The sequence below is a fragment of the Amyelois transitella genome, chromosome 3 (genome assembly GCF_032362555.1).
Source record: "Amyelois transitella isolate CPQ chromosome 3, ilAmyTran1.1, whole genome shotgun sequence".
In the NCBI taxonomy this organism is placed as follows: Eukaryota; Metazoa; Arthropoda; class Insecta; order Lepidoptera; family Pyralidae; genus Amyelois; species Amyelois transitella.
In genome coordinates, this window is record NC_083506.1 from 9,582,647 (window position 1) to 9,607,471 (window position 24,825).

At 33.2% G+C, this 24,825-nt stretch overlaps 4 protein-coding genes across 6 annotated transcripts in view; 1 reads left to right on the forward strand and 3 right to left on the reverse strand.

Moving 5' to 3' along the window:
* LOC106140071 (uncharacterized) overlaps positions 1-15,605 on the reverse strand; it is a 68,500-nt gene extending 52,895 nt beyond the window's left edge. For both annotated transcript variants that reach the window (XM_060948345.1, XM_013341596.2), the window contains exons 1-2: positions 15,302-15,605; positions 9,238-9,286 (exon numbers count right to left, since the gene is read on the reverse strand). In XM_060948345.1, coding sequence (XP_060804328.1) covers positions 9,238-9,264 — 27 coding nt within the window. In that variant the 5' untranslated portion in view covers positions 9,265-9,286; positions 15,302-15,605. The remainder of the gene's footprint in view (positions 1-9,237; positions 9,287-15,301) is intronic.
* LOC106140155 (cytochrome b-c1 complex subunit 7) lies at positions 8,946-23,771 on the forward strand. Its single transcript, XM_013341706.2, has 4 exons — positions 8,946-8,949; positions 22,358-22,405; positions 22,489-22,536; positions 23,458-23,771. Exons 2-4 carry the CDS (start codon positions 22,375-22,377, stop codon positions 23,703-23,705), a joined length of 327 nt encoding a protein of 108 aa, XP_013197160.1. The 5' UTR covers positions 8,946-8,949; positions 22,358-22,374; the 3' UTR covers positions 23,706-23,771.
* LOC106140163 (lipoyltransferase 1, mitochondrial) lies at positions 15,771-19,724 on the reverse strand. 2 transcript variants are annotated; one of them, XM_013341716.2, is made up of 4 exons: positions 19,169-19,724; positions 18,732-18,839; positions 17,914-18,127; positions 15,771-17,401 (listed from the first exon to the last, which is right to left on the reverse strand). In XM_013341716.2, the coding sequence occupies exons 1-4, from the start codon at positions 19,709-19,711 to the stop codon at positions 17,007-17,009; spliced, it is 1,260 nt and encodes a 419-aa protein (XP_013197170.2). In that variant the 5' UTR covers positions 19,712-19,724; the 3' UTR covers positions 15,771-17,006. The 2 variants fall into 2 exon arrangements, with proteins under 2 accessions (XP_013197170.2, XP_013197171.2); XM_013341717.2 differs by having other exon boundaries at positions 15,772-17,401; positions 17,914-18,115.
* LOC106140164 (uncharacterized) lies at positions 19,862-20,524 on the reverse strand. The gene has a single exon (XM_060949002.1). The coding sequence runs from the start codon at positions 20,024-20,026 to the stop codon at positions 19,862-19,864; it is 165 nt and encodes a 54-aa protein (XP_060804985.1). The 5' UTR covers positions 20,027-20,524.
* Positions 23,772-24,825: the final 1,054 nt, after the last annotated feature.

A 24,825-nucleotide genomic window follows, 5' to 3' on the forward strand; every position in this document is an offset into this window, starting at 1 on the left:
TAAATAAACGTTGCATATAAGAAATGCACTAAGCACAAATCACTCTTAGGTACATCAGCTACTTATTTGATGAAGAAAATTCAGCTTTGCAGAACATCCAGCATTTCTCGTTTTTTATGCAAAGCATCAGCGGATTTCCGTTACAACGATCCGTCTAGACAGGTGAATAGAGAGGAATCGTGCAGAATACAAAATACATCGTAGAAAGTGACAGGTTTCTAAATATTTATCTGTAGTTATCCCATAACTTACATGTTACAACATCGAACAATTTACAACCATGGTATTAATATTAGCAAATAATTAATTAGGGTATGTAGGCACCTAATTTAATACGTACCTACGTACATACGAGTATATCAAGTCTTTATTCCTTATGGGGTAAAAAGAGTAGAAAAACTCGAAAAGACTCAGACCAAGCACATTCATTATTAATTACTTTTTAGAATTTATTTTTTCTTGGCATTTTTTTTACTATAATCAAGTTATGCTTGAAATTTGATTGAAGTTGAGATAGAACGATTTTCAAAACTGAAGAAGGTAATATTTTAAGAAATAAGAGAAAGCTCTCAATGAGACTTTTTATATTGGTTATATTACCTATGCTTTAGTTTTAGATAGGTTTATAGCTTCACTGACGTGGCCCGCAAGTAATCGTCGTAATTATACAAATAATCGGTCACAAACAGGACACGACATACTTCACCCGATGATTGTTCATTTGTATATACATATATTTAAAAGATAAAGGTTTGATAAGCCCGTCTCGAGCAAGTAGGGCGCTGATTGTAGGCACGTGACCGAAGCCTGCCCACAGAACACTTGTAAAACGAAGTGACTACTTTTTTTAGCTTTTGAACTACAAGTTTTCTCGTGACCCCTAGTAATATTTCTTCTCCAAAAGAAATATAAAAAAAGACTAACCCTTTTTATTAGACCTAGACATTTTTTCGAGGGTAAATTCGTGATTATGCTTACTAAACAGATTTGGATTAAAAACTACATAAAAACACAGCTTAACATAAAACCTATCTATAAAGTGTATTGATCTCTGGATGACTTGCTGGCATAGATAAGCGCTTGCTTTGACGCCAACTTTTGAAAGAAAATTTCCCCATAAAAGTTACAATTAGTGAATAATGGTGATCAATAATGAAGCAGCAGGCATAATACCAACGCATTTAATCCTCTTACAGTAATCTGGGATATATCACTCCTTCACCCTTTGTATACAATATAAGTATTATCGACTACTTATTCAAAACTGTATTGTTTAAATGCGCATAATTTTCCATGTATGTATCGGCCCACGTAAACATATTTATCTCTTTGTCAGTCACGGGATTATATTTGAAATTTGTGAAGCGTAAGATTCTACATAGATATGATCACGTCTATATCCCTTGCAGAGCAAATAGTCTTGAAAAATAATAAAGAGTTTCAAATAGTGATATTTTTTTCTATTATATGGCTTTTTGACGCTTTAACTTTAAATAAGCTCGATAAGGCTTAGACTTCATATCAAACTACTACTACTACTCTACAGGCTACATACAGTAGTTGTTTTTGTATATGTTTCATTAAACAGTAGAGTGTCAAAATGTCAAAAGCGTCATTTTTATCACCAGCAACGTGATAATTTTCCTGTTGCAACAAATACTGCGTGTTATACATGCGCAGCTATTATACCTGTACAAGTTCACGTCTGTCTGTCTGTCAGCTTTCACACGAGAACGTCAAAATAATCGGATATAATGCTACTGCTACTGACAAGCCAGACAGCCTAAGATTATCTGACAAGGGGAAATTTGTTAACTTGATATGTACTAAACTTGTTCCCTTTGTATTGTGACATCAACAAGAGATTACTTCTACAAGTTTTACAAAAAAAAACAGGAATGATTATTGCCACTTTTTAATGAACCAATCAGATAATGTCTTTAAAACGTTTATTGTATTTTTTATTTATATCTTTAGATGCGGGCATCAATGAAGAGGCATAGTACTTAATCATACAAAATAAAAGTACAAATTTGTTTGCAGACACGGAAATAAAAATAAAAACCAAAATTAAAATAACCAAAATCCATTTACTGTTTTATTTAAAAACTTCAGTCAACCTAAGGCATTTTTTGAGATATACGAATCTAGTGTAATCTCTTTACTCGAAAGAAGAAGTTAGCTAAAGAATGTTCTAGCACAATATGTTCATGCTCAGAAATGTATTGGTAAGTAAGAATTATAGAACGAATTCGTCCGAGAACATAAAAATCTAACTACCATTAACTTTATAAACATGTAAATAATAATCATTTTTGAGTGCATTACACACTTAATTGCCACTCCTTTTACACGTACTATTTACTTCCTCAATAAGCAACAACAAAAAATACATAGGCGTGCGCGTTACATATTTATAAAGGTTAGTAAGAAGTTCATTAATTCTATATCATCTAGGAAGTTTCATGTTATGTCATGGGCCTGACACAAGACAACATTTTGTTTTCGTAAACTAATAATTAGGTAAGTTATTATCATAAAAATTGTTACTATAAGTCCAAAATTATGTCGTTGAATTTCCGAAATAGTCTTGTTAGTTTTCATAAATATCAAATCAACAGATTCTTTATATAAAAAATATTAGTGGGAACACGTACAGCTCAAAGCTTTTTTAATCCGTTTAGAAAAGGTTGAAAAGTGTTCTTTACATACAAAATCAGTAGAGATCATAAATTGGTATTTATTAAACTGTTAAACTCTTATTTCGAAATCAGTACCAAAAATAAACCCACGATCTGTAACGAAAGTTTAATGTGAATACTTTAAATATCCTTGATAGCTCTGGTTTACTTCTCAACGAAAACCATGACCTTTCACAGGCCCCGGTTAATGAACTGAAATACTACAAATATTCACGTCTCTAATTGATTTAAGCAAGCCCATATATACCCACATTAGATTAAACAGATTTAGTCCATATGAGGTTAAGTAAACGATTTAAGGAATATTTACTTGAATATTTGAATATTGAATTGATTTTTTGGGTGGCACAACATATTTCTTTAATTCCAATACTCAAAAGAATGTGCAGTAATTGGTTTACAATACTAAACACTAAGTATATTTAGACCTTAGACACCAAACCAAACCTTAGACTGCCAAGACCTCAAACCGCTTCGAGTAATGACAAAAAAAAAGAAAACCATAACCAAAATTTCAAAGGGCAAATATTTCTCAGAAACTGATGAACCAAAAAAATACCGCTTATTAAAAATGTCACGGTCATTCGCATCCAATTGCCTACTGCGGAAAGCTTCGAAGCTTTGTAAGTCGCGCCAGTTGTATGCGAAGCGTCCGTGCACTTTGACATTGAAAAATAATAATAGTCTTAAAACGTGACTGGGAATATTTTCAAAGCAGATAACTTGGCAGGTTTAAAAATGCATCATTAAAGTAAAAAACAACTTACGAAAAAAGACAACTCATCAGAACTGGTTGCTTAAATACTAAATTATTCAAATTTCTTGAAGTAAATTATAATTTATTAATTCGAGATAGCTTCCATTTTTCAGCGGACACTGTTACTTTCTAAAGTTTTACTAGAAGGAATCATCGAACTGGCCCGGCTTTAATAAGAAAACGATTCATAAGGAAACATAATAATAAACTACACCAATAAGAAAAACTTAAGTTCGTGAAAATTAATAAGTAAAATATAAGTCAAAAGTATCGTTTTGATAAGTTTTGATGTAAGCTAAAGTCACACATTCATAGTGAAACAATACGTTTCCAACGTATCCTTTTCTATCAATATCAACGTAGTTGATTTTAGGTGATCTGTCATCCAACCACATTTCAGTTAGCTTTGTCATCGAGATTCAATCGTGACTGCATCAGCCTTCGTATGCTTAACCAGGCTAAATAAATTAGAATACAATAGAGCGTAATATACCTGACATGCAATTAATATGCAAACAACATGTACATAAGTGTCCTGTGTAATTTAGGACCTATTTACATAGTAGTTTGTGACTCCTTAATTTATGTTATTATCTGCAGCTTTCAAGTTCAACGAACTGGTAAATAATTAATAGTTACTATTTAATAATGTCTTTATTCCTTACCGATAGTCTTGAATAGATTGAAAGACCACGGCTATATAATGACAGGTTGCTAGCTCATCGCCTAAAAGCATAAATAGCCTTTCCCTTGATTGACTTTTGTAATCGGCACGGAAAGAGAAGCTGACACACACGTATTATTTCTCTTAGCTGCCAAAACAGCATGGAATCCTACGCTAAATTAATCTCGCTTTTACAACATCAATGGGAAATAGATGAAGAAGTCCTATTTTAAGTAGGTACCACCACACAGCAGTAAAATTTAAATTTGTTGATAAATTGATAAAAGTTAGGAAACAAGAATTTCAAGACTTTTTTCTTTGAAAGTCGTGATTGCTAAGGATGATCAACTTTCTGCATGAACAAGAGTTATTGCGTTCTTACAAGGTTGATGTCCATTTCGACTGACCACAGAGCATGTATCTGTCAGTTTAAAAAACAATTACATCAGAAATCAACATGTTAGTACATCAGATTATAACGATTAGAACATCATAACTTTGATAACACGGAACCTGTCATTCATCTTAAATTATTCAATCCACAGAACAGATAATGCATGGAGTGGGCCCAACCATGCTTGTCTACTATTGATATTTAATGTTAATACGTTATTTTTATTTATATAATTGCCATCACTTAGCGCTCTGTTAGTTAATACTGGGGAGCAGTCTATTAATAATATGAAAGTAAATGTATAGTAAGAAGTTCTTATTAACCTTGTCTAGTCTTCCAATTGTACATGTTAATTATCATAAAATTTACGCCATAAAAAATATGCCGGAATCACGATTAACGCTTCAGCAAACGCGATATATAGGTATATTTCGCACCCGAGTTCCGTTCCGAGCCAAGTTTGTATTCCTTATGTTTTTTGACTTGATTTATAGCTATAGTAAGTACATTATTTGATGATGTATTGACATGCTAGAGGATTCGTTATCTTACATACCTAGTTCAATTTTGTTGTCTGTCTAGCTTGTTATATTTAAACTTAGGTACTTCATTTGAAAAACACTGGGAAAACCGAATGATGACAAAAAGAGAAGTTATGATACTTAAATGGAGGAAATATAGTGCATTGTCAAAGCCTTGACCCGTAGTGACCGTGGTTCTAACCTGTTCTAGACTCGAACTAACTGATGTCTCAACAAACTTACGCGATGATGAATATAAGTAATATTTACTTTCCGCTGAATTGAATGAACGTGAATTTTTTTTTTCATTTTCAGCATAGAGCCCTTGACATTTCTCGTCATCAAGTGGCCTGCATGATTATCTAACAATTTTCTAACACACATTCTTGTAACACATAGTTTTTGTGTTCCATTGCTAAGCAAAGACTCCACCTTTTTCTTCTAATCGTTTCGATTCAGTGCTATATCTTTTGACATAATTAAGATTGAAAAGTATTGAAGCTCGTAATGCCTTGCCTGCCCGAATGTGATGTAAATAGTATGAAAATTAACAGGGGTATTGCACATTTGTAACCAAATATCATGGGTTACAACAAAACCTATTGGGAACATATGCTTTTCCCAACAATCATCATTGTCAGGGCGTGAAAAAATTTGTGAGAAAGAAATCTTATAGGACTGTAACGTATCGATTGCAACGCGTGTTTTGCAAGCCACTTTCATTGTATTGTGTACATTTGACTGAATTGTTACAACTCTAAAAGAACTTCGTTGGTCGTACAATTTAGGTGCCCGATCAAAAATAAACGTCAACTTATTACAAACAGGTATTTGAACCAGCAGCCAGCCAACTCATGAATTTGATTCGAAATCGAAATTCGATCTCGATTCGAAATTCAGGTACCTGATATTATAAAAAAGGCATACTTCTATTTATAATATTATACATAGAAGTATATGTGTAGATAAGTAATGTACAAATTCTTTTTTAAGAATGAGCTTTACAGTTATTTCTTATAAACAATCCGTTTATACTACTCGTATTTGAGAATAGTATTAACACAGATTATTCATTTGTCTAGCCATTCAATTGACTAACACGATAAAGTCATGTTAAGTTACAGGTGACAAATTGTTACATTGGAATCTAAAGGACAAAACATGAATATTAAACCAATCAACTAATCAAGATGATAGTTGAATTGATTTACTGATGGGTGATTGATTTCTGACACGCCTCAAATCAAACCGCATCTGACTTGCTCAGTCAGCTGTGAAAATAAAACAATGGAATGTAGTTACAAATTGATTAATTATTGTGGGCTGATTGTTATTGAAGGTGAATAATATTAGGGTATAAATAATAAAGGTGTAGAATGTATACCAATAAGTGAAGGTAGAAGAAAGCCTTGCGAGTCATACTTAGGAATGTCCAAGTCTCACGACTACTTGTAAGGGTTTAGGTATTTGAAGTTTGATGCAGAATGAATAGAATATACTCCGGATCATTTAACTATGTTTCTCGTGTTTATAGTTGGGTACTATTTATAAGATTTGACTGTCTAGCCTATCTGTAAAACTATAAAGATTTAGCATCGCTCATATTTTAAAAATACTCATTTTTCTTGCTATGTATTTTAGCAGTGATACTCATTTTGATCTCTCTTAATATTTTCATTAGTGATTTGAGCTTTAATGATTTACCAAAAGAAATGATTTACCGGGCAACTTTAAATCATCGTCATTTACGTTTACCACAAGTTTTTATATATCTTTTAATAAAAATTAGGAACAATAAAATTTACATATTTCTAAACAATATCATACTGTCTCCATAATATCAAAACTAGGTATTTAAGTGTAATGAGTCACAGTGGTCGAGTTAGCAGTGTCCAGTGCAATGGTCGTAGGCATTGTAATGCTAATGGATGTGGCCTCTGCAGTGGCCTGCCACGCATCATTCACTCGACTGTTGCAATACTCCACGATACAGTGATTCTCAATCTTTTACTCATCGTTAAGCTAAGAAAATAGCAAGACTTTCTGATACACCCACATTTTTGCCTAACTAAAAATCCTCTTTTATACACGTTCGTAGTTGATCTTTCAAAATCAAATACGAACATGGATTTTTTTGTTTATAACCAGTTACGAAAATTAAAAACTTACTTGTCGTTTTTGTAACCATTTTATATGGTTGTAACCAGCCGCAATGTATATTTGTACACTTTGCAGTGACGAAATAATCGCATGTTTATCGTTTTTACTTAAAAATGTTTTTGGAATCATTCTTATTGGAAGATTTATTGTCTTTGCGATTCTTTTTTATGCTATGGGCTATGCACCTGAATGGCTAAGTGCATGTGGCATTCCCTTTTTTTTTAGCAGACATTCCTTTCTCTATACTTCTTGTTCGGGTGTTCTAATAATATTATTGAAAAGATCATACCTACACTACAATTAGACACCTATTTACCACTTAAATTCACACAACGTTGAAACTTATCCTTGTAACTGTTTGGAGGCAATTATTTACATATCAATTCATCAAAGTGTACCGCAGGTAAAGGAGTAAAGTTATCAGATAAACGGTCGGCCAAGGCAATATAATATATTTTTGAACCAAACACTTAAGTTGAGCTCAACTTAAGTGTTTAGATCATGGGACATATTTACAAAGAGTTAGTAGATATTTTCCACTTTTTGTTGTTCTAGTCATAGAAGAGTTCGACTATGTAAGTAAAAGAGTTTATAATAAAATCAGCAACATAAAGAAATAAAACTATACGTATAGGCATAGGCATATATACTCTATTTAAATATAATTTCTGCCTTAAATGACTTAATGGAGAATATCTTCAAGATTGAGAACCGCTGTCCTATTTTTACCTAATTTCCATACACTTGACATAAGTTGTTAGATGAATTATGAGAGCACGCCACGAAAAAGCTCATATCATCCATCTATTTACATTGCGGCTTCAGTTAACGCAATTATATTTACATACAAACTGCACAATTGTCTTTAATGTATCGTGTCTTATGTACGTATGGTTAGAACGATACTTGAATATTCATTATCATATGGTAAACTAGAATATTATGCTTATCGACCTGCCAGTTGTTGTGGCGCGGCACTCTCTTTCATTGTTCTCTTCAGAAACTTCAGCGTTAGAAATAATCTAATTGACACCGTGTAGGTATCAATTAAATATGGTCCAATTATTTTCGCATTTTAGATCTTCTATGGACATTGAAAAACGATTCATTATCAATAGAAGATTGTTAGCTATGCATGCAAAATAAGAATTCAAACGCACGACATAAATAAATTTGAAATTAATTAAAAAAGTAATTATACTTTAGCACACATTAAAAAAGTTACCAGTAATAAAACAATATATAACCAATTTAGCAAGATATTAGATAATACCAACTACCTCTGTCCATATTTTACACCCAAGCAATAAATTAGCAAAGCTTCGTCTGTTTTGTCTAAATGAGACATTGGAAGAGAATAATTAATTAAAAGAGAAGCTACGTAGGTCGGAGTTTGAACCTACACACTGTACCCGAGGTCCATAAGTCAGATTTATCTTTACAATAGTTAAGATACCTTAATTACTTGTTTGTATTTCAGCAGTAGGTACCTACTATGCCTATAGCAAAATATACCTAGAGCGTTTTATTTCAGATGCTAAACTTTTTTATAGGACAATTCAAGCCAGCTAATTACATATTTGCGATGGCTAAAGATAAAAAATAACAGCCATTAACGATGAAGCGTCAAAATTTTTAATTTTGTAGCCTCAGGGCGTATAAACATTAGGCTTATACATTAACATTAAGGCAGTGGTCATGTTTTCATTTTTGCGGTTTATGGTTAGGAAATCTTCTTTTTACAGAAATAATCAACGAACTCATCAAATGATTTATAGTACGAGTAATTTTTGTGAAATTATAAAATTGACCAAGATTAAATCACGAATGGAAATACAGACTATATTTTGAGAAAAATAAATACTTATATTTACAATAATTCGTTACTTTTGGATGTATAAAAATTTATGTTTTTATGTATTGGTCTCTAAATATTGATTAATTTATTGTCTTTAAAAAGTTAAGTATTTACAATCTACTTATGTAAATTGTTACTTGTGTATAATAGGTAATCCAATGAGAAATAGTAAAAAACTTACCTTGAATACTATTTTCTCCTTTTCCATTTTGAATCTCTTTTAATTTTTTCTGAAACATAAGAACAATGTAGGTAAGTATAAATATTCTTTTTCATTTATAATTGCGGATTTACTATAATAAGTTATTAGTACTATGTGATTAAGGCAGATGGTTAAAATCAATCTATGGAAATAAACTTTATAAACTTAATCTAGGGCTAATAACTGTCCTAAATACATTGGCATTACACGTGGCATTCAAGTCTTGACTATTGGCTCTGTTTACCCCGTTAGGGATAAAGTCATGATATATTTGTGTCTGTATTAGAAATGGATGTTCGTCACTTCATCATATTATAATGTCCACCTTTCGTCCTCGGAAAGTTGCGGACGAATGTTTTTCCTGATTGAAATTTTGGAAATTTTCTGATGAAGGTATAGGTATAATATCTATAAATGATACCCGTTCGAAGCCAGGTACGCTACAGGTCGCTAGTAGGTACCAAATTAATTAATCATTTGTTTTCGAGGCTGTGCAGCCATATGCTGCAAGATTGGTGCTCAAAAGGTTGATATGCAGGTTAAAAGTTCAATGTTCACTTCGAATAAAATAATATTTATTCTACAATGATTAATTAATTCATGTGATAGAAAACTTATAAAAGCAATAAGTAATGATTATTTAATACGTATAACTGGATGTGAATTTCTATATAAAAAGAAAATGAATAGTATTTAAGTATATATGAACTCAACGCTAAAAAACGATATAAAAATAATAGTCGAGGCTGACATATTCCAGTAAGCGTTGTTTAAATAAATTGCGCATTAAGTTACATGTGATTTGCAGATTATTCAATCAGTTATGCAACATGTAACATATCGCTATTTGTGTTAAATCACCGAGATAATTGAAGTGGAACGATAATTATTGCAATTATGATAAATACTAACACCAAACTAATTGTACCTTAGAACACATATTTAGTGTAAGAGATATTTATATAAGACTAGCCAAAAGAAGAATATTAGGTTCTAGGAGCATATCGTAGAAGGGTGGTTCTTTATTTTATTATTGGATTTGATAATCGATCAAATTTTCTCCCCTGCCAATTTCGAGTTAGTTTTTAATATTTTAAGAACAACAGACAACTTTACTAGGTATGCATTTAAATTTAAACTACTCTATTGTTGAAATTTAGCACCTTGCGGTGAACAAAGCATTCATCCGAACAGAATTTACTGCCTCTAGGCAATCTTAGTCCTTCGTAAACATCTCTCACTCTATATTTGGTATGAGACCTCGCAGCTCCAGATCTTATCGCCTAACATTTCCAAATAATTTCTGTGGGAATTTTAAATTAGGCAAATCAGTAGTATAATAGTTTGAAGGTATGTAAAAAGGCAAACGCATTGTTTGAATAAAACCGCCGAAGCTATTCGCTAATATTTCAATTTTTTAAATATAAAAGAGAGCCACAGAAACCTGAATGATTTTAATTTCTGTGATAGTCGCCGAAGATGGAAAGCATTGACAGTAAGTAATACCTATGTAAGCAAGTTTTGCTCAGAGACAGCGCATTTAAACAAACCTTTTGATTATAAATCAAAGTCAGTCAACAAAGCCACGAGAACGAAGCAAGCTTTTAAGATCATCTGACAGTTGGATATTTCTCAATCCCCTGCCTGACAAGAATATGCAGAGCAGCAGCGATCATAAAAATTAATGCGAGTTATAAATATGGGGCCTTACCACAGCGGCTGCTAAAGTACCTATATACAGCTTTATTTTATACCATCGAATTTTTCATGCCTTCTGAACATCTGAACGTGGCCCTCAGTCTTTTCTGGATATGATTATATGTATGTTATAAAATATAATGCTGGTAAAGCATGGAAGAGAATATAAAAAGGTAGGTACCTACCTAGGTACATACATATAATTTATAACATTAGAAACAATGTGTTCACAGGATTACCTATTCCCTATAATAATAACAGTAATATACACATTCTAACCCAACCATAAAACGATTCTTTTTTACTTTTAAATGATGTCATATTTTTCGTCGGAATGAATCAGATTCCATCAATTTTTACGGGTGGCAACAGACAGACCTTGTAAGTAGTAGTACATTAATGAAGAATCTATTTAGTATCTGCGCAGAGACTTCAAAATTTTGTGATCATAAAAAATGTTTTTAACCCTACCTCATTTTTAACTAGACATTAAAAATGTTTATATACTGTTTCATTTTTAATTAAGTACTTTATAAAGTTTTATATTCAAGGTTAATTGGCAATAATGATGTAACAGCGCATCGTAAAGTATTAAGCAGGTTGCGGTTTTTGCCGTTAATTAATTAATCTTTGTATTATTATATTGGTACTTCGATTTAATTTTAAATTAATTCCTCCTTAAGTTTGTAAAACAAAAACTTAGAAAATATGTCACAATACGAAGTCGATTACATTAAACGAAAAATAAATTAGTATCTAATGTATTTATTACACGGGTGTGTTCAAAAAATAAAAATATTTAATTTATTCAAATTGGAAATCGATTGAATTCGTCATTACGTTAAACGGGTTTGTAAGTAATAATGGCCTAGTAATCACGCGGACGAAGTCTCGAGTACCGGCTTACAAATCTATTGCTTAATCTTCTTACTCATGCAGTAAGGAAACACTTCTCGGATGACATTAAAGAAGATAGTTTTATTAGTTGTAATGTTGCAACATGTCCTTCTTAAGAACGTCTTATGTACCTAAGTAGGTACATTTCAAACTATACAAGCTGTTGAGAAATATTCTCTCTCTCCCTCTCTCATCGCAAAATATTCACGATTGCGTTTTCAGCTGTGAGCTTCAAAGACCGGGGTCCCATAAAGACAACATGTGATATTTTACAAGTTGTAAAATGTTATGGAAACTTTGTATTGTCGAAACGGTCTCACTTACTAACAAAAGTTGACTCAAAAATAACCGACGAATAGTCAAAATAACCGAAAAATTCATTCAGTCGGTCGGTCCAAAAAGTTTAGTGCGGGATAAATACTTACTTGTAACCATTAGAAAGGTGCATATCTAAAATACTGTGACTGTATTTTTTTGAATGTCTGTCTTTTCATCAGCGAAGTGTTGCACTGTTATTTTCACCCCATTAATCTAATTCGAATTTCGAAACAACCATTGAAACTCCATTGAAGGTAAAGATGGGGCCGAGAGGTCAAGCCGGATAGACCACTAGCGAGCTAGACTGCGCATGCGCACTTAAATTGCACAATAGTCTCATCGCTTACGCAAGGAGGGACATCGGTCTAGTCGCTGTTTGTTTGGAATGGTCTAATCGTAATTGTCGCCATTACTACGAAACATCTTTCTTCCTTCTCCTTGATTAAAATTATCTCTTTAAATTGCTAAAATAAATTAGTAATAAATATATTTATAGATAATAGTCTTTTCTTACCTAACTAACATTGAGGGTTTGTATAATGGTTTGTATGATGTCGAATTTTCATTCAGTGGTCACGGCTCAGCTCACGTAGAACATACCTACACGCTAAGCCTTAAAGACTCCAAAAATAAACTCTATCATTTGCTCACTTGAACTATGTTTATTAAATGAAAGCGATTTATTTAAAAGTTTGAATTAACTTTTCTTTCAAAATTAACACAGAAAAAGGACTTAAAGATTCATCGGGTCCATATGCCATTAGAATTATATAAAACACTGAGCGCACTTTAAATAGAAATATACCGTCACAGTTAAATGTTGCTTAGCATTAAGATTAAATTAAATGTTTCCTGAGATGTTAGTCGTGGTGTCTGTGTTGCAGTCACGAAATCGTGGTCTCGTGGTTGACGCTGTAATTACAGCTGTATGAAACTGTCGCTGACGACGAGCGTAAGTTTATGACTTGGAAAAATATTAATGTGGTGACGGTGTTATCAAATCATGCCTCTACATCTTATTTGTATTGTCCCCTCGTCGAATCCTCTTGCCACGATTCCTCTTTAGGTGCTCTGAATGTAACATAGGTACTTTTCTACGTAGGTTATTATAAGTTAGTTGTTGATATCCTTTTGATCAGTGGTTTCAAATTGGTAATAAGGTTCGCTTGTTTGAAATTTAGTAAACTTTTTTTGTGGGGTATCGAAACTGTAAATTACGAACATGATTGTGCATGTTTAAGGGAATAAGTATGAAAAAATATCTAAAGGCTACTAGATGTAACAACGCAATGCATAGTTTCCGATTCCGATTCAGAAGTATTATTCCTAGGTTACATGAGTCTACACTCACCATCATTTCCATCATCCCAAAATATATTCAGCAGCACCATTTTTACAAACTTTTGCTTGTAATATACCACACGTTTTGATGGATCGTGATCGTGAGCATACAAATATATACCTAATATACCTAATGGCTTGCTATTCCGATTTCTAAGATCCTGCGACTAATTTATTTAACTTATCTAAGTCATGAATCAAATGTCAGAGTACAAAGTACTGTTATGTGGGGTCAGTGCAAAGATTTGTTTATATGGTTCAATAGTACAAAGTTTACCAGACTAGTGATTTTAGAGATCCGCGTAGAAAATGTTAAAATTGAACATTGTTAGTCAACCTCTTTTATATTTTTATTTAGCTCTATTTATAACATGTATATTACGAATTAAAGTCATAGTATACTTTAAAGAACTGATAAAAACACGATCTTTAGGTAATTTTGACTCTCACTTCACCGATTTCATGATACCCACATGTAGGTAGGTATCATCTTAATCTTTACGGGGCAATGGAAGCCAATAAGTAGTCACTATCATACGACAGTCCGTTTATATTGTTGGCGTTATGATGAAATTGAGTTTCAGAGGCAGTTGCTAGCCCAAGGCCCAAAAGAAGAATAGGTACAAACTAAGTAAGCCGAGAATAACAGCAACTAGTCACACCATGTTTTTTCTTCGATATCATATCGACATATAACAGGCCCATCCTTACAAGCCACCAATTAAATAATAAATTATGATTAATACACCGCTGCATCGGTTGGGCGACTCGGAAGGATGCACGATTTCTAAGCGGAACAAACATTAGGAAGTCGTTACTAAATGCAACAATTAATGCTGCGTTCTGAAAAATGTTACTCAAGACTTTCAGGGATAGCGGGAAAGGTGAGTTATAAAGTTTAGCGTGAAAACCTTTTTTTTTTTTTTGAGGAGGAGAACTAAAGGAGAAACGTAAATTTCCAGTCTAGGAGCACATGTGGAAGGTTGTACACTCTGCCTACCCCTCCGGAAAAGAGGCGTAATTTTATGTATGAATGTATGTATTAAAAAATTAAAATATACTTAGCGAAGGTTCTTTTTCCTGCTAAATAGCAATGGAGAACCTAATAGTCACGTCCCGAAATTTTACACTAAATAAATAAAACTACCAGCTCCCTAAATTAAATCTCAATATCACATTTAGTACTATACCAAATTTTTTTACATTTACGTTTATACATTTCATAAAAGCGAATATAAATATTATCAGTAAGTCTGTAATTATTTCTCTTCTACGAGTACCTTAAACATTTCGAGATTCAACGCGAAAAATTCAACGATTAATCCAAATAAAGTATCTCAACTTAAAAGTTATACGCTTCTTATCTGATCGTCTATAGATTACTTTTAAGTAGGTAAGTCTAATGTTGAGATTAATTTATGCCAACTCATCAATAACAAACTAGGGAAGTCACCTCCCACAAATAAATGTCTTCCGGATAGATGCACTCAGTTTAACTAAGATCATCCAATGTTATTGTTTGTGTCATTTTATAGTGGGGGGTTTTCAGTACATACAATTCCCTAGACTCTGCGTTCCCGAATAAATTTAATATTTATATCAGAGATTTAAAAAAAAATATATTTTACTTTACATACAGTTATTAGCACTACATAACATTAGAATTCTGCCGCTATACCCAAATAAAACCGTTATCGGTCTCATTTTATTTAAAAAGGGTTAATTTAGATAAGCAATGTTTTTATGCAAATAGTTGATAATTTTAAGTAGACCATTTCGACATACTTACTTTTTAATTCAAATTTATCAATAACATACAAAAAAAACTTGATCACAACACAACAAAGTCCAGTGTTTTGAATACGGTTTCGATTTGTTTACGCGGTTGTCATAGCAACGCGTGTGAAAATTCAATGACGTCGAATGCGCGCGCGCCGCAATGTTCGGCCGCAGACTGGCGCGGCGGCTGCACTCGCGACCACCACCGAGGCTCTTCAAAAGCGAGAGGAAGAGCCTGTTTTGTTTGGCGAGGACAAGTGCGCGTACGCATGTATCCTATCTGCCATTGATTTGTATGCGTACGGCCCACAAAATAACACCTTCGCTTCCATATTTCTCATTCATTATATTGAATAGAAAATTAATGTTAAACTTTTAATCAATGAAGTTGTGACTGTCAGCCATCACCTTGATTTTCGTTTTATGTAGAAAATAAAAGTACTTGATAATAACAAGATGTCAGTTACAAATTAAAAACATTATTGTGTCATGTACATTTATTTTTTAAACATCACAACATAACTTGTTTAAAATAAACAAAGATAAAGTGCTTACATACGGATTAATTAGAGTAACTGTACGTAATCACATAATTTTAATTATGCAATTTATTATAAATCTACGACTGGTGTTGTTATAACCAGTAGCGAAAAAATTAAACACATAAATCTATTAATTGATTAAACTAACTAAAAATAATAATTCCATTTCATACAAAAAAGTCCCCGTTCAGGGTAGATCTCGCAAATGAAAATGTGATACAAAATAACGCGAGTACAGAATTGCCAATCTTTAGTATTAAAAGCATCAAAACATGCCAGTTAGGTTGTATTTACCTTTATTATTATAAAGTTTATTTTTGCTTCAAATAAAGATATATTTATAAAGATATTATTTTAATTTAAGTGCATCTCTTCTGTACTCTTTAATGCGTGGTTACGAAATGGTCGTCCGATTAATATGTTAATGTGCTACGATAAATCATTACATAGTTATTCTTAAAATGCTTTGTAAATAAAATTACATGGGTAAATTAATTGAGTTAAAAAATTATAATTTAATTAATTAAAACAAATGATATGATGCATTCTTGTAGCGCCAGCACGGAGGTGCGCCTCGTGTGAATATTTAAAGTATTCGGCACAATAGCTGCGTTAAGGACTTCGGAAATTTTACTAATATTTCGCATATTTTAACAAGGTACTCTAAATATGGCTGTCACGTTACAGTTTTATGTACTGTAATCATTCAAATACGAACCGCGAAGTTATTTGTAGAGTCTAGTAAGATGTGGTATCTAGATACAAAAAGCAACAATTTCTTTTTTTAAAGTTGCATGTAAACCTAATAAACAAACTATCGTGCCGATTTCTTACTATTAATAAATACAACACTAAACTAAAAGAACACAGTGTAATAAGCAGACGGGAAAGTAATAACAAACAAGAAAGCAACACAATAAGAAATTAATAGAAGCACAGGAAGTAACTATGTATAACATAACACAACTTTAGACAATCAATATAGGTACCTAATTATTTTATACATCTAATATTTTTACAAAAATATATGTATTTGAAATCTAACCTGTACTAAACTGGTATCAAATATATAAAATATCTATAATATCATTTAAAATTTACAACCGATAAGTATTTATAACCACAGCGCCGTTAAACTCAATTATTATTTATATACAAATCGTGCAATACAACTTACACGGTATTTACCACTTGGTCGAAACATTTGGCTACAAACTGTTCCTTATCGTCCAACTTCTTTTCTTCACTGCCCAAATGCCGCGTCAGCATAGCCTCTTGCAGAGCGGTCAGCGCTTCGGAAGTGAACCTCTTTCCTTTCAGGTGCGTGATGACTGAAGCTTCCCCGTGGAATCCCGACTCGACTAGACCCGGCGGGATACTTAATGTGACGTCATCAATCAGTCCTTTGACTACAGTCATATTGATTATCAGTTCTTGTGAGGCAGAGTACACTTTAGACGGAGCTAATAGCTCGAATGGCACAGGGAAAGTGCGACTGACTGTGAAGTCTGGGGTCCTGCCGAAACACCAGTCCCAGGTCTGAAGTTCATTCTTCAGTTCCGCGAGACCTATAAACAAAAATACATCATGTTAGTTATCAATGTTATTGTTATCATAATATGTTTGCCAAAGTTCGCTTCTATCTCGCAAATACGGATAAGTGATAAAACCACTGTTTATACTATTTATGAAGCAATAAGGATATATTTCAAAGGATATTGAATCGCTCGAAAGTCACATTTCAAGTTTTAGAATTTGAATCTCATCGGAAGTCAAACTAGCTTCTGTAAAATGGTTTTATGTTCTATCAATGAAATTTTTTTGGTTCATACTTCAATCAGTTAAGTAGCTGTTGCGTCACAGAATAACAAATAAGCTTGCATACTTTCGCATTTATTATTAGTAAGAAGAAAAAGAAGTTAAAAGTTTAGACTAGACTTTTAATAGGACAGAATTATTAAATGAGGAAATTTAATGTGACGAGAAATTTTGTTTGTTACACGATTACGATAACTATACAAGATTATAATAGGTAAGACTTTTTATAAAAAATAACAGATTCTCCGAATCCCAAACTCACCCGGGAACCATTCATCCGTAGGATTCACGAACTGGAATCCTCGTTGCTTAGCGATCTGCTCCTGCCCGCCGTCGTGGAGGCTGACCGCAGGAGTGCGCAGGTACTCGTAGCCCAGCGCCGTCTGCAGCGCCTCCACCGTCACCCGGCTGGTCAACTCCGCCAGGTTCAGCACCGGCGACGGGGTGGACGCGGTCGCGTTCGTCTGTATGCCATGCTAAATAATTACAAATGCCCTTAACTTCTTGGCGTGGAGGAGTGTATTAGTAAAACCAAACTAGTTAACACACCAAGAGTAGTACCAAAGCTTAAACAAAATCTGATTGCAATAATATAAAAGTGATTCTACAACAGACTACTAATGCCACTACTACAGCACAAGATTTACTTATATGTATATTATAGCGCGACTCAGAGAGGTGAATCTGTTAATGACACATTATACTTTGCAGTGGGACATCAAAAATACCAACAGACTGAAAATCTACGACCATACCAGCTAAAAGTAAGCGTAAGTATCTGACTATGGAAAATTTGTTAGTGAAACTTTGATGTACTTAGAACAACTTTACTGTTGTATTTAATTAGTCGGTTAATTAAATACGCATATATGATGAAGTGCAACAAACAGCATTTCATTAATGCTTTGTTTGTCGTTGGCAACAATGATTCATCGTATTTATAAAGTAGTTCGACCTCTGCCTTAATTGAATATTAAAAATGCCCCATTAAGGGTCCGATTGGAAAAGGTTTAGAATAAAAAATATATATCAGTAGAAGAAAGAGAACAATATGTCCGCCATTTTGGACTTTGAACTTACCTCACGCTTAGCGAGGGCTTTACTGAGATCTGCCTTGTTGGCATTGACTAGAAGTGTGCAATGGTGGTACCCCGTGAGACGTCCAAGCTTTGCTGCTGTTCCGGATATCTATTCATACATTATTAAGGAAAATTTGTTTTCTAAATAATGGTTGTCTTAAAAAATGGAAAGAACAAAGAAAGTTTTTTTGTGTATTCATGATTTTAAACATTTCCAAATTCTACTATAAACAATTATTACAAGTTGATAATAAAAAATTCAGTGCATTGTAAACAAAAATAAATATTGTCTACAACTGAATATGCAGTTCTAATGTCACACAAAGGTTTTATTAAGGTGCTTATAATCTCATTCAGATTAATATGGTCACAAGATATGTATATTTTTTACTAAAACCTGAAGAAAATGTTTATTAAATATCATTGTAAAAAGGATACTTTATATTTGTCACGAACAACAATGTCCTGTCGCTCATTGATGATGGACTTGATTCCAAATTCTCTGTATAATGCTCTTTTGACCAGTTCCAAGTTGTACTTCCTGTCATACCTCTCGCGTGGTGTGAAGAAAGTGATGTTGAGGTTGCCGCGGTCATGGTACACAGTGCCCCCGCCACTGTTTCGGCGGGCAAGAGCTATTTCCCTCTCGGAGAGCAATGGGACATTTGCTTCTAGCCAAGGGTTTTGATGTCTTCCAATGACGACACAAGGCTCATTTCTCCAAACCATCATCACATGGTGGCGACTAAAGTCCATATTGCGGTACATCCAGTCCTCAAGAGCCAAATTGGTGTAGATGTCAGTAGATTGAGACATGAACACAGACTTGGTAACCTCCCCCTCGGGCGGCAATTCATTTTCCTTCTTCTTACCCCCCACTTTCTTACTGGTAGCAGTGGCCAGACTACGGACACTAGCCCTTCTGGTCAGTGCCATCACTACACCACTGACTGTGAATCCTTTCATCACTGTTTGAGCCATCTTACTGTTTGTTCTAAATATATATACTTAAACGGATACTTTTCTGTATGAATGTTTTAAAGTTAATCTTTTAAGCGTAAATATTCACTAATTTTTAAAGTTCTTAAGTTTAACTTATTTTATTAATTAGACAGTCCAAATTAGAAGAATCTAGTGCTTCAACAAGAACTTAGAACAATGGGCATCTGTGTCAGCCGCCGAGAGGGAGATGAGGTATTCGTGGAGGGCGATTGTTTGATGCAACCACTTCCAGGTCTGGTGCAGGCTGTTAATTCGAAAACGAATTCCCAGACAGTCTCGACAGTCACTTTGCATTCCTCCTCTTGGATGCAGGATAAAGAGAAAAATCACAATTATGGTTTAATAACACAAATATTATACTGGAAACAACTATTATAACAATTTTTGGATTAACACAGAACAATGATAAACTTTAATAATTTCGGAAACCGTATAGACGCGTAGTTCGTGCGTGGAACCGCGACAGTATCTAATGATTTCAACACGGAATGTCTCTCATTTTATTCATACTGATAATGATAAGCGGCAACTAGGCGGTCGAGCGAGGTCATTTGATGTCACCACGAGCCAGGCAAACAGCCTGATAACAAACACGAAGGAGACACGCATATCAGAACTATGTAAGCTAGTACCTACTTATTGATAACTATAGATAAAGGTATTAAATAGGACAGCCGTTCTAACGCATCTGTTACTTAATATGCGATTATTATGCACGTTCTACGCTTAAAATTTGATAGATATATACCAATGTAGGTGATGATTAGGATACTGGTTATTGCCAGCGATCACATCGTCACCCAAAGATGATTGTTACAACATAGACACACAATGATAAACTATATTTGCTATTTAAATTAAAATATTTATTAACCTACCATATAAGTCGAAGCCTTTTGATATATGCACCTGATTAATCGGTCCCAAGTCTCCTCAGGCAACTTTACCAAAATATTCATTTTCATTCATCCATTCCCTAGTTATTTGTTACTTTCTCGTCCGTACGTACCCTCACTCATGAAATCAAAATCATGGTGTATTGGATTAGTGTCAATGTCAACGTCAATGTCTAAAAGCCGACGTAAACGTAAACCAAGGAATTTTAAGTAAACGATGTCAACCACAGTCTTAAGTAGCTATATTGAAGATAAAAAAATGTTTAGGAAATGAAATCTTTCTCTTTCTTTGAAAAAAATAATTCCAATGATCCCTAGTTTCTCTACTTTAAGGCAAGAAGGCGGACAAATACCAACGTTGGTGTTGGTTGGATACCTAAGTTTAGATATGAAGCTTTTGGGGCTTTAAGTTTTTCATGTAATATTTACATTTGGAAAATAAATGTCTTCTTTCATACCTGATCTGACTTTGATATGATAATTAAAGATTATTATTTATCGCATTCCCTGAACTAAAAAACTTTACTATCAGTCAGGTCAGGTTATTATGTTATCTATCTTGTTTTTTATAAAATGGACCTATATTTTTTTATAAATCGATTTTTTGAAAATCGATTTTTTTCCGGAAAGAATTGCCATCCCTACAGTGATGCTGCCGTAACCCAACCCAATCGACTTATGTTATGCTCGATGTATTACATCGCGTTGACAGATGTTGACAAAAAGTATGTAATCACTATGTTGACATAGGGATGTGACATTGCTGATAAAAAATCGATTTTTATTCAATCGGTTTATTTCTTAAGTATGAAAATCGATTAATAAATAATTGATTTTTCTTAAGAAAATAATCGATTTTAATATATTGATAGTTTTTGTTCCTAATTTATCAATTAATGTCATAATAAATGCCATATAAATTATATCAACAAATTTATTCATTTAAAATAAACAACAGAAACAGTAAGTTCTTATATACATACATACATACATACATATAATCACGTCTATATCCCTTGCGGGGTAGACAGAGCCAACAGTCTTGTAAAGACTAATAGGCCACGTTCAGCGGTTTGGCTTTAAGATGGAATTGAGATTCAAATAGTGACAGGTTGCTAGCCCATCGCCTAAAAGAGAATCCCAAGTTTATAAGCCTACCCCTTAGTCGCCTTTTACGACATCCATGGGAAAGAGATGGAGTGGTCCTATTCTTTTTTTCTTTTCGTGCCGGGAACCACACGGCATCTCTTACTTAGGTAGGCAGTTCTTACATAATCAATACAAATTAAAGTTTTAAAACAATCAAGTTTGAAAAATAAAGTTTCAACAACGAATAATGAATTACATATCAACCGAATGTCGGAATGTTTGATTAAATGAATCATCTAAACTGTTTTAAAAGCACAGACAGAATGCACAGATGGTGTTTAATGTAATATTATGGAGCTATGATAGTGTTCTTTGGCAGTTCGCGTTCCGGGCTCCAAGCCAGAAGACCAAACGTAATGTCGGAGTGCATGATTATAAAAAATCGATTATTAATAAAAAAAATCACGTGCTAAAATCGATTTTTAATTTATTATTTCCATAATCGATTATTTTTTCACATTCCTATGTTGACACATTACTACAAAATCTGACACTGACATTTAATTTTTAGTTAAGAAAAATTCGTATCTTACGAAAAATTTACCATTTCGTTGTGCAACCACACAACAGAAATAAAGAGATTTATTGATTAATACAATGGCACTTAGAACTACTGGGGTTGCTTTTAGTAAGTATAGTATATATTTGAACATTGATTTGTTTGCTGTTAATACGAAATAAGTTACATAACCCATGTTTTCTTCCTTTCAGGCAGTCTTAAGAGGTGGGCTTATAACCTTTCTGGATTTAACAAATACGGTACGTTTAGCAATACTTATTCAGATAGAAATGCGTTATAAATGCAGGCATTGCTATACAATGGATACAAATATCACATTGCTTATGTATGTATTTTTGGTAAAAGAGACTGCCTTCTTCCGTATACAAAATTGCGCACTCTTTCGTATACCACAATGGTGAACTTATCCCAATCGGGATTTCTTCCAGTCAACCCCAAAATAAAAAGGTAAATTCATCATCCGGCCTCTGGCGCAGCGGTAGTGCGTTCGTCTGGGACGCCGGAGGTCCCGGGTTCGAATCCCGGCCAAGGCATGATGAGAAACGAACTTTTTCTGATTGACTTGGGTGTTGGATTTTTATCTTTATAAGTTTCTATTATAAAATATAGTATTGTTGAGTAAGTATCTTTTATCACAAGTTTTGAATGTACTTCTAGGCTAACTCTAAGTATATATATTTATTAATTTATAATCAAAGGGACAGCACACATTAAAAGCATTGAGGATGTGTTTCAAAAATCTATTCATTTCCAATTTGTTAATGATAAACATACATAAATAAAATATATATAGGTATAAACTTCAAAAACATACACTCAATTGTTAGATGCATTAGAATAGTCTTTTGATTAGTGTTTTAAAAGAAATAAGGTCTGTCTTCATACAAGTTTGTCAGTTTCATATATATATATATATTATATATATTATATAAACATTCATATCCCAGAGGGGTAGGCAGAGACTAATATCTTTCAAGTGTTTGTTAGTTATTTGTTCTCTGAGGTTGCCACTTAATAGCAAAGATGTCCACATTGATCAGTATGAAGAAACTAGTTGATTGTTTTTCAAGCTGTGCTTAAGTCTTATTTAACATGCCTCTAATACCACTTCAATTGGAACAGTATGTATATATTGAAAGTGATAATATTTTGATTTGTAGGTCTTCTCCGTGATGACTTACTCCATGAAACTGAAGATGTGAAAGAAGCCCTCCGTCGCCTCCCTGACTCAATTGTAGACGAGCGCAACTACAGACTGGTCCGTGCCATGCAACTCTCCATACAGAAGAGTATTCTGCCCAAAGATGAGTGGACCAAGTATGAGGAAGACAAACTCTACTTGTCTCCTATCGTAGACCAGGTCAAGAAAGAGAGGGAAGAACGGGAGAAGTGGGAAAGTGAATACTAAAGTTTGTGTCAGATATTGTTTAATAATAATGTACCTATTAATTTAATAAATTTAGCTGTTATTTGATATTTGCTTTTGAATTCCTACAGAACCATTGTGTAGTGTATTTTGTTTTTGTATTTTTTATAGGAGATTGATGACAATGCTTGTCATTATGCATTGATCAATAAGTATTTTAGGCATAAATTGATACAATGAAACAAACGAATTTGTAAAACATTTTATTATTCCCATGAAAATAAAAGTACTAATCAAAAAGAAATATTTAAAATATGGCAAAGAGTGCACCATAACGGCCTCTAAACATTGGGGCATTTTCATAAATAGAATTAAAATGTATAGGTTTTTAATTATTATGATATAGTTAACGCATGGTCCCTCTAAAATAATTTCAATTTCTTTAAAATGACAGTAACAAATATGGTGTATATGAATGCATAAACAATATCATATCAACATAACACATTTTCACCATTTACAAAAGCTCAGTGCAGTAACAAATATAATTTAAAATGTAAAATAATGAATGCATAAACAGAATTTAAAGATTTCCAAATTGAGTAAATTATGCAAAAAATGCCTATAAAAATGCCTTTGTGCAATTTGTTGGTTGGTTTTTCTCTAGATATGTACATATTAAATCTTATTTGACAGGAAAAGGGATCCCAAAATGGGATATAAGCTGTATATTTATTTGTGTTCACAAATATCTTCTTTCTAGGCCAATTAGGGTGTGATAATAAAATAATGGCCAAATCATGTTTTACCCAGACAATGGATATTTGAGCACATATTAACCAATAAGGATATGTTGCCAAAATTAGTTGGTCATTTTCGACACCCGGTGTTATAATTAAGAAGCCACTTTGAGCCAAAGCAACGGAAAAAAAGCATCTAGGCTAGTCACGTGATTGGCAATATGCATCCGATTATCCGATTTTTTAAGTATAGGACTTCTTAGGATCTTATGAAATATGTTGAGTCCACTTATTCAAGCTTATGATGAGCATTTTAATTTTATAAAGCCAAATCAATAAAAGTTTATCTGATGACTTCCGCAGCTAAATAGCTACATTGCTTGTCTTTCCGAAAGACTATCCGCGAACGTTGATAAAGCATA

Bases quoted from the DNA above. Each gene is read 5' to 3' on its own strand.
- LOC106140163 (XM_013341716.2), bottom strand. From the start codon at position 19,711: ATGGCTCAAACAGTGATGAAAGGATTCACAGTCAGTGGTGTAGTGATG. The intron at 18,840-19,168 runs GTATCCTTTTTA...ATGTATGAATAG, and splicing joins TTGTTCGTGACAAATATAAA to ATATCCGGAACAGCAGCAAA. The intron at 18,128-18,731 runs GTAAGTTCAAAG...GTAATTATTTAG, and splicing joins AAGCCCTCGCTAAGCGTGAG to CATGGCATACAGACGAACGC.
- LOC106140164 (XM_060949002.1), bottom strand. From the start codon at position 20,026: ATGCAAAGTGACTGTCGAGACTGTCTGGGAATTCGTTTTCGAATTAAC.
- LOC106140155 (XM_013341706.2), top strand. From the start codon at position 22,375: ATGGCACTTAGAACTACTGGGGTTGCTTTTA. The intron at 22,406-22,488 runs GTAAGTATAGTA...TCTTCCTTTCAG, and splicing joins AACTACTGGGGTTGCTTTTA to GCAGTCTTAAGAGGTGGGCT. The intron at 22,537-23,457 runs GTACGTTTAGCA...TTTGATTTGTAG, and splicing joins TTCTGGATTTAACAAATACG to GTCTTCTCCGTGATGACTTA.